This window comes from Hipposideros armiger, unplaced genomic scaffold (genome assembly GCF_001890085.2).
Source record: "Hipposideros armiger isolate ML-2016 unplaced genomic scaffold, ASM189008v1 scaffold_55, whole genome shotgun sequence".
NCBI classification, from domain to species: Eukaryota; Metazoa; Chordata; class Mammalia; order Chiroptera; family Hipposideridae; genus Hipposideros; species Hipposideros armiger.
Genome location: NW_017731405.1, coordinates 66,937 through 76,744, shown reverse-complemented (window position 1 = coordinate 76,744; position 9,808 = coordinate 66,937). Strand labels below are relative to the sequence as shown.

General features: G+C 41.2%; 1 protein-coding gene and 1 pseudogene across 1 annotated transcript in view; both read left to right on the top strand.

Moving 5' to 3' along the window:
- The window catches only part of SERINC5 (serine incorporator 5), a 99,828-nt gene that overhangs the window by 80,784 nt on the left and 9,236 nt on the right, over positions 1-9,808 (top strand). The window contains exons 7-8 of the mRNA XM_019641074.1: positions 895-990; positions 3,394-3,520. Coding sequence (XP_019496619.1) covers positions 895-990; positions 3,394-3,520 — 223 coding nt within the window. The remainder of the gene's footprint in view (positions 1-894; positions 991-3,393; positions 3,521-9,808) is intronic.
- Positions 8,151-9,808, top strand: part of LOC109381887 (heterogeneous nuclear ribonucleoprotein A1-like) — a 3,531-nt pseudogene continuing 1,873 nt past the window's right edge.

Below are 9,808 nucleotides of genomic sequence, written 5' to 3'. Positions count from 1 at the left end.
AAAGAAATATTTAGTTTAAAGCATTAGTTGTTAAGGTAAATCTTATTCCCATACCAAAGAGCAACATTATAAAAGGGTCCATTTCTATGCCTTTGTTGGTCATTGTAATTTAATAATTATAATCTTAGAAGCAAATTTAATCATAGAGAAGAATGGGTAAAACTAAATTCTTTCATGCCAGCAGGTGGTTGAAAATTTTACCAAAAAACAAATAAATCCCTTTTATATGATAACTAAGAGTCATCCTGCTTATTCTCAATGACCCAAACACTGAATTTAGTTTAAATGTTGTAGCATTAAAGCTCTTCTTTCAATGAATGCTAAGCCCCATTACCTTCCTTTTTGACCTGGACCAGCTCTGGTATTCCCAAAGGGTTTTTTTGTTTTTGTTTTTTTGTCCATTGACAGATACGAGCCTTTTCCACTGTCATGACCTTTAAAGTGTCTTCTGGCCTTGGAGAATCTGGAAACCATGGCTATGAAATCTGTCTTTTCCCCTACTAAGCCATATGATCTCACACATAGTCATGGTCAGTTTTCTTCTGAGGTCTTGTGATTTAAGACTAATGTTGTGAACCTCAGGGGGGAACCAAGCCGTATGTTGAAGTACAGCTGTCCTTATTATCAAAGTAAGGTGTTGGTAGAGAACTTGGCAGAACGTGGCATCGTTAAAATAGCAGTTAGGCTCAGTGTATAACGAACTCCCTCCCCCCAAATCTTTTTAGTGTTAGCTGAGAAATGCATCATGGACCTCTTCTTTCCTTGAAAGGCGGGGTCCAAGTTTGAGGAATATCATTTCGGGTGTCGGGAGACCTTTTTTTTTTTAAGCACGTGCTTTCTTATCGTTGAAATGTAAAAACACTGTCTTAAAATCTGTCTCTTGTCATTTTCCAGGACAGCCACACTCCGGGTTACTGCAGTCAGGTCTCATAAGCTGCTATGTCACGTATCTCACTTTCTCAGCTCTGTCCAGCAAACCTGTAGAAGTAGGTAAGCCGGCCTTGCGAAGGAGCACACGTTTGCAGTATGAACGTTTTCATTTGTGGAGGAAGGAATATGTCTCTGTGACACTCTTGTTTAGGTATCAAGGATGCAGCAAATCAAGCTGAGCCTGCGTTTCCTCAGGTGTGGTGTCCAAGGCAGAGTTGCAGGTGGAGGTGCTGGGAGTCGAACCCAGGGCCTCATACATGCCAAGCACGTGCACGTCCACTGAGCTGTACCCCCTTCCTTGTAATAAATCAAAATAGACGATTTAGACTTTTTTAGTACCTGAAGTCCTTAAGGTGGGATATGAAAATGAAAATGCTTTCTTTTGAGTCTTCCTGCTATGTAGGAAAGACTTGAATAAAAGTGGGCTGTTGAATTTGCTTTTAGGCCTAATCTGCATTTTCCTGCTCTGTTTTCAAGGAACATTTTTATTTTGCATAGTTTATTTTGTTTTTTTGTTGTTGTTGGTTATTGATTTACTTTTCTTCGGGTGGTCATTTCTGTGGAAAGACTATGGAAGTGGGAAGCAGGAGAAAAGGTTTGAGCCCAGCTCCACCCTTTGCTATGTAACCTTGTGCTGCTCATCGAAAATAACATGTATTTATAGAGACAACAGAACATGAATAAGCTTTAGACATGGACGGCCTAGGTTTATAGCCTGGCTCTGCCACTTAAGTAACTTGCACAAAGCTGCTTACCTTTCTCTGCCTAGATACCTCACCTTTAAAATAAGAATAGGATTACTATTTTATAATGTGGTTTCTAAGAATTCAATGAACATGTGTATATATGTATATACAAGTATGTACAGTTCCTAGCACGTAGTAGGTGCTGTATAACAGTTAGCTATTATTGCTATAGAATGGTTGCAATGATTTTTGAGAACTATAAAAACACTATTATATTATAAGATGTTACTATGTGAGCCCTTGAGCCTCGCCAGTAAAAGAGCAAATTTTGCTGTTTTGATTTCCAAACTTGTTATAATTTATTATCTTTATCACTTTTGTGATACATACCTGTGTATGTAAATGTATACACACATATACACATAAGTGTATATAAATGTGTGTATGGGTACATTTGATCTCATATACATCAAGTTTAATAAATGTACTATCTTTTCTCTAGAAAATTGAAGTTGTTTTCCTGTTTTTAAATTTAGGAAGCAAATGCAAAGATAATTTGAAAGTTTTAGCATGTACACATACTATGTATGGTCTTGTCATTATAGCTACTTATATTGCAAAGTGATATAATTGTAGACCTTATATTAAATATAGTCTATCCTGGATATAATTTTTTTTAAACTGTCTTCTTTATTCTAAGTTTATTTAAATTTAGTCTCTTTAAGACTTATGACTGTTTATGTATTAATCTCTGGTTTTAACTTAATGGGGGTTTATGGGAGTTTTGGTTACAGTAGTTTTCTTTTTAATGGCAGGTATCACTTAAAAACAAACAAACAAAAAAACGTTTTAAAATTTCAGGTGGTACTACTTAAATAGCAAAGTTCATATTCTGGTCAAGTCCTTAAAAAAAAAAAATGTCATTGGCCTAAGAATAAAGACTCCTTAAACCGTAGGATACACAGTTATGTTTACTCTTTCAAGTGTGAGTCCCAGTAATAATTTTAGTCCGACTTCAAACACTTAGAATGTATATGTTTCAAAAATGGTTTCTAGGCTGTTATTTTATGTTTATGTCTCCTATTTTGGGGCAGAGTTGGCAATCATACTCAGCGTGGGTGTTCAAAATTGAAGACTCTGTGTTAGATAAAAAATAAACTACCACCGATGGTAATATTACAAAAATCTTTGTTATGTAGCCTTTCCAAATATCTTAAAAATCCAGACCACCCTAGGAGGTTACCAGATTATAGCCTAAGAGATGTCACAGCCATCCTATTACTGGCAGTAAAATGAATTCCCATGTGGGTGGAGATGGTAGGCAGACAGCTGCTGTATTGCTGGTTCACATTTAGCTGTTGAGTACCCTCATCATGCCTCCAGAGAGGATAGGCACGGAGGGAGTACTCAATTATCTGCACACTGTCTCTGTTCAAAGGCTGCCAAAGCAACTGAAAAATGGATCAAAGTTTACTTTTTACTATTGTTTGAATAGTAATGAAAATGAGTAAGACTCTTACAAGGTCCCAGACTAAAGAACCCTTTAGCACTAAGCCAGTTCTGATGAGGGTCTTATTCTCAGAGGGTGCTGAGGTGGGAGAGGGATGCTTTGAAATAGCAAGAGTCTAGTCTGAGTCGAGCCTGACTATAGAGTAGAAGTTCCCAGTGAGAAGTCTTCACTATGCTAAGCTACCTGCATTTTCCCAAAACGAATGCTTTTATGAGTTACAACAGGCTTTTCTACATCGACTCTGACTACTTTGTCTTTTCTCGCCAGTTCTAGATGAACATGGGAAGAACGTTACAATCTGTGTGCCTGACTTGGGTCAGGACCTGTACAGAGACGAAAACTTGGTTACTGGACTGGGTACCACGCTCTTGTTTGCATGCATCTTATATTCATGGTAAGTCTTAGGAGTTACCTGGGGCCATCTTTGCAGATTTGAAAAGCACAGGAGAAGAATTTAAATAAGTTCCAGCAGCCATGAGGCAGCAAAACAAATACCATCTGAGGAAGAAGGATAATAGAAATAATAGTTGTTTGGACTTCATTTGCCTCATTTGTATTGATATGGGGTAAATCAAATAAGTAGATGGTATGTTGCAACCCTTTAAAAGACAGTTGACTATTACTTGCTAAAGCATTATTGGAGGGTAAGGGAGCATAAAGCGAGGAAGAGATGGTATGTGCCAGAGTGTTTGGACAGCTTTCTAATCCAAGGGAAATACCATTCATTCTGCTATTGATGGAAAGAATACAAAGCGCCACATACATGGTCATTTCATGCCTAGTCCGGGAAAGACAGGAAACTTTTTTTTTTTTTTTAAAGATTTTTATTGGGGAATTAGGGGGATGGGAACAGTGTTGGGGAACTGGGGGAAGGGGAACATACAAGTTGCTGTCATTTTTGTTCTTCAATCTAGTTGTGGAGGATGTTGCTTCACTGGCCCAAGTTGGCACCATCATTGTGCTCTTCCCGGGTGAGGCATATCAGTCGCCAGCTTCTGGACAGCCGCTGCGGCTGCTAGCCGCTCACGCTGGCTGCTGGCTACACATGGTAGCCCATGGCAACCCACTGCCGCAGGGGCTGCAGCCTACGCCGTCGCCGGCGACTCACGGCAACCCAGCTCCAGGTTGAGCTGTTGTTCAGCATCTTAGCTGTAGAGGGCAGTGTCACCGGCCCTCATATGTGGGATCCAAACCGGGACCCTCTGGCGTCCCAAGCGAGTTCTTAACCATCGCGCCACTCGGCCGGCCCCAGGAAACTTTTCTTTTACGTTAAAATGCACAATGCTGTTAAGGAGGCAAGACAGCTCTCCAAAAGTAGGTGTGATATATAAGCAGGCTGTATATCACATGGTGGGGTTCAGTCCACCTTTAAAATTTTAAAAGATTGCCAGAGGGAGAAAAGTAAAGGATAAAAATGGTTCGTTTCCTATTCTGGATGCATATTTCACTGATAATTAAGCTTCCCTTTGACAGTAACCTTTTCATGGTTAGGTTTTACTTCTGTGTTTTATGTTTTGTTTGTTATGTTTCAGTGTCCAAACATTTCAACTTGTCATAGGCACCTTAAAGTCTTCCTGTGGCTGAAATGAAACCATCCTGATGGTGATAGCTTGTATAAATAAAACTCCTTTCTGTCATTTTCTCTTACCACTTCTAATACCCCCTGGTGCTAGAAAGGGACCAGCAGACACAGACATTTCAGAGACGAGAGAACTGAGTTTTATAAAAGACTTGTTCAGAGGCACGCATCCAGCCATAACTATCTGTTGGTGTTGCAGGTCATTATTATAGTGAAGATTGTGTAACATTGGTTATCAGTCCATCTCTGACACAGTGACACATTCTCTTTGTTGTATCAGAAGGGAGTGTGGTGTGAGTACACGTAGATCCAGGTCAAAGCCCGCAGACTGAAAATCTACCTCCATAAATGGAGGGCAGGGAAAGACCAAAGAAAGAGGCTGACCTCTCCTGTCTGGTAATTAATAGTTTGTTAAGAGAACCTTACATACAAGGCATGTCTTGGGTGTTTGTACGATAAAACAGATCCCTGTGCCACTTGGTAGGTGCCAAAGAATTATATAGGGTGAAGGGGGGATAGCCATGGGTACTAGTGCGTGAATGCTACCAGGTACTGGAAATTACTTGCCATGCTTGATCAGGTCAGGACAACAACCTGTTCCAGGAACCGGCACATTGCAGGAGGCAGGGAGGAGTGCTGATTTATGTCAGAAGAAACATGAATTACGTTCAGTCTCTAAGAAGGGTTTGCAGGAAGCAACTTCTGTTCTGGCCGGGGTCCAGCTTGCAGGACAGACAGTGGTTCTGTCAGGGAACAGCCTCTTCTCCACACATGGTGACCACTTTCTGGCCTTTCATTTGTATTAATTCCATAATTGTCCACTGAGTACCTACTGTATACAAAGCAATGGTTAGGATTTGGGTCCGTGTTAATGAACGTTTTTAGGCAAACCATAAAGTTTTGAATCCTGATTCTCAGCTCTCCCTTTTTTGAGCAAGCTTTTTCTTCCTAAATCTGTTATTACTGTTGGGCTTTAGGGAGAGATGGCAGCCACATGGCTAATTAATTTGTCACTCAGTTTTTTTCTGTATTGGTATATAAATAATATTGGTAAATCAAGTGAGGAGAAAGGTTACTAAACATTAAATACAGTATATTCCATTTTAAAAATAAAGTGTAGTTGTGTTTACATATATAGAAAAACCCCTGGAAGGAGATAAACCAAACTTGTAATACTGGTGACTTATTTTTTTCTCTTGTCCTTCTGTTTTATTATTATTATTTTTACATTGAGCTAGCATTTCTTTTGTCTTTGTAGTATCAGAAAAAAACTATGAAGATATTTGAAAGACTATAATCATATGTTTTTGTGGGTTGCTGAATACTTAATAGCACATGAAAAAAAAAATGTTTACCCCTGAGATAAAACAGGGCTTGGATTTGCTATAAACCAACTAATGGAGAGGTGGTAAAAATGCTCCTTAGTGTGCTGATGGAATTGCCACAAATGGCGTTATTTTACAGCATGGAATGTTCACCCTGTCAGATTTTCACTGCCACCCTTCAGTGAGAGATGATAAATAAAATTTGCCTCATCCGGAGGCACCATAGTGGGGGTTGGTATGGTCTAGTCTGATAGTCCCCAAAGATAACAATTTTCAAAGCTGACAGCTGATACTGACAATCTGTCTCAATGCCAGTAACAAACGTTCTTGAATGCTAGTAATTACACTGCAAAACCCTAGTGCCCAATGGAACAAGGAAACAGAAAGCAGCTATACCAAATGGAGATGCAGAGTAACCAGGTAGCGTGGGGGTGGGGGGGTGTCTGGTGATTAATGCGTGCTGTAATTATCCACTGCAGCTCCAGGGGGAGTCGGCTTGGAGAATTTTATAGCCAAGCATCTTGGAGCTCACTGGGAAATGAGTTCAGGCCTAGTACAGCCTGGAAGAAAGGTGGTAATGCTGCTGCTGCTAGGGGTGGGAGGCGGCCCAATTAGGAAGTTTTCGATCTTGATTTCTAGAGTTTATGTTTTCCTCTCACACTAGGAGGAATGAATGTTTGCAAGATGTTACAAAAAGAGGCTGTCATTTGAACACAATGGCAGGAATATCTGGAGCTCTTGATTGGAATTGCAGGAAGCTGAAAGACTGGGTAATGGGAACATTAAAGGGAGAAGAAATCACCCATTTTCAGTGAAAGTCCAAGATTGCTGGAGCTGACTTTTCTGTAAGGTCCTAGAAGGCTCACTGTGCTATCTTCTCACCCTTCAGAGTTCTCCCTAAACAGAGCGCCGCCCTCCCCACTCCCACACTTCCTCAGGGAGTTCTCATGATGATGACCTCCATCCTTAGTTTCTGGTTCTCTGTTCTAAGTCCTGCTTCTGACACACTGTGAATATATTTTACTCTTCGCCGCCTCAGCTCGGAAGAAGGGCTCAGCCAAAACCTACTCTCTGATTTTCTGACTCAGAGCCTTTCTCGAGAAGCCCGTCCACTGTACCCCAGGCATTACTGCTGTGAAGAATGGTCACAGCTTGAACCCCATGCAGGAGTTCCCCAATGGCTCATTCTGTAGGTCGATTTCCCCACAGCCCCACAGGCCTGGATGCCAGCCTCTCCCAACTATTCTTGAATTCCCTCCTGGTCTCTGGATTTTGAAATTATTCTTCTGCTGGTTTCAGGTTCAGGCTGTCAGGCCGGACAGGATCCTGGAGTCAATCAAATTCAATCCCCTCATTGTACGTAAAAGGAAACTGAGGCACAGAGCCTATCCCTGTAGCCCTCCACCCCCCCAATTTTGGGAAACCTTTCCTCAAGTCTCCTTTGCTGGGGTAATTGTAGAGACAGGTCAGTTTTTCCCCCCTGTGTTGGCTTGGAGTAAGGCCCATTCTTCACTGAGGTAGAAAGATATGCTAGATGACTCACATAATTATTGTTTTGGGGACGTATTTGTGCTGTAAAACATTTCCCTAGACAGCTTAAGTAATAAGTGTATTTTCTCTTAAGCATAACTAAAGCTGATACAAAATTGGGAAAACTAAGGATCTACTAAATGTCATACAACTTGCTAATTCAGAATGGGACATTCACAACAATGTGGCAGACCATGTGAACACAGGTACAAGGTTGGTAACATGACATCAGAGAGAAGATTGGCTTAAACAGAGAAAAGCTGGTAAATCAAGGAGAGGTATCTTCTGGTGTGTTCTGGGCCTTCTGGGCGTGCTACTCTTGTTTAAGAATAAAAGTGGGGGAGGGCTTGTGTCTTTATTTTGGGGATTTCTGCCACTTCCTAACCTACCAGCTAGAACGCTTCATGGCTGTTCATCAGGCGTGTTGAGGCCTGCCCCCAGCCCAGGTAGGTCTCTGGTCTCCTTTAGAAGCTGAGTCACCAGTTCTACTCTATAGTAGGGACATAATTGAACTTCATCACACAAAGACTGGGAATAGTCATGGGGTCTCTCGAGGGCCACCCTGTAAGTTTGTCAGGGAAGCAGCATCCATGGTCTCCTCTGAGAAAGTCTGGACATGGTTTTTAGAGATATTCTGTAATCGGGAGGTGTTTTGCCAGTTCCAGTTCCAGAAGCAACTGACAGACACAGAGTGTTCTGAACACTCTGCCGACATGGAAGAGGCTCTGGGCATGGCAGGGGTAGCGGGGAGGCATCTTATCTTTTTTGTTTGTCACAATGACTTAAGGCGCTGCTGGCTTTTTGTGACTGGGGACCAGATGTAGCAAGCGTGCTCAGTCCACTGGACAGTGTATGGTGAAGCATTGTCCCCAAACAAAAAAACTGTTAGTTTCCCCCACACACTAGCCTCCACCCTTCCACCCCCATAGGAAGTTCTGGCTAAAGTCACTCATCCCTTAGCCCTAGAAGACAAGAGGTTATGGTTAATCCGGGAATTGTTTTATAGCAACTTGCCTCATGCTGACCAAACCAATTGGCTAGTAATAGCCAGAATACAGACAGCAGGAATTTCCCATGCTTTCTAAGAACTTCTAAAACCAGTATTTTCTTGATAATTCCAAGAAGCGTGGTTTGTGGGGAAAGGCCACCACTAAATAAAGACCTTATTTGACAGTAACACCTACTTGTGGAAGTCACATGCGACTAATGATGAGTGGAATATAGGTATTTTTACAAGTAAGAACAGAAGCTCCTCCATTTAGTGCTCTCTGATTTAGTGGCAGAGGTGCCCAAATCAAAAGCTTTGTTTTTCTGAAACCATTTTATTGCAAAGAATTTATACAATGGCATGTTTATTCTGTCCCCTTTAAAGACTGAACATTGTCTGTTAAATGAAAATTCCAGATACTGATCTCTTTCTAAAATTAAAAGTTCTCTTTTCCCCCATGGAAACTATATATGTATTACATCATAATTCATATGCACAAAATATATCACACTCGTATTAAATTTAGGAGCAAGGCGTGTATGTTTCTTGGGTGCACAGCCATTGGGAAATGTTTGTACCAAAGTCAGGAAGTAGGAGTGAAGAGGGGCCTTGATTTAGCATCCATTGTTCAAAGCAGACATGAAAAGTGATGCTATTGGTCTTGAGTGGGCCGCAAAGGAAGCAATGAGCTTGGGTCCCAGAGGACCTTTTTAGGGGGAAGGCTTTGTATTGTTTATTAGCATCTCCTTGATCCACTTGGGAAAGAGGATGAGAATGAGCAGAGAAGGCAGTGTTGACTCGTGTGGTTTATTTGGATGAAAAGAGTGTTAATTCCTGCCTTTCCTCCAGCCAACACCCTCTACCCGCCCGCCTGCAGGCTAGCAGGTAAGCTGTATGATGGCAGGGATTGTCTTTTTTCCTGGGGCCCACCACTGCTTAGAACAGGCAGGCCTTCAGTAAATATTTGCTAAACTAACTTACACAGGTAGCGGTAAACCTACAATTGCATATATTTCTATTTGTTTAAAATGTCCTCCCCCCCCCCTTTTTTTTTCCCCAAGGAAAAAGAAATACCTTTCTTTACTCTTGGAAGCCAAATTTTGTAACATTTTCCCTCTCAAATTATGGAGAAAGTGGCAGGAAGAATTTTTAAATCACTGACAGCCACTCCATGTTGAATTTCTGAACAGAAAACCTTGTTCTCCCATAGGCTCATTATCACAGTAAATAACTGTGACTTTAGCTTTTCTTCCTTCCTTC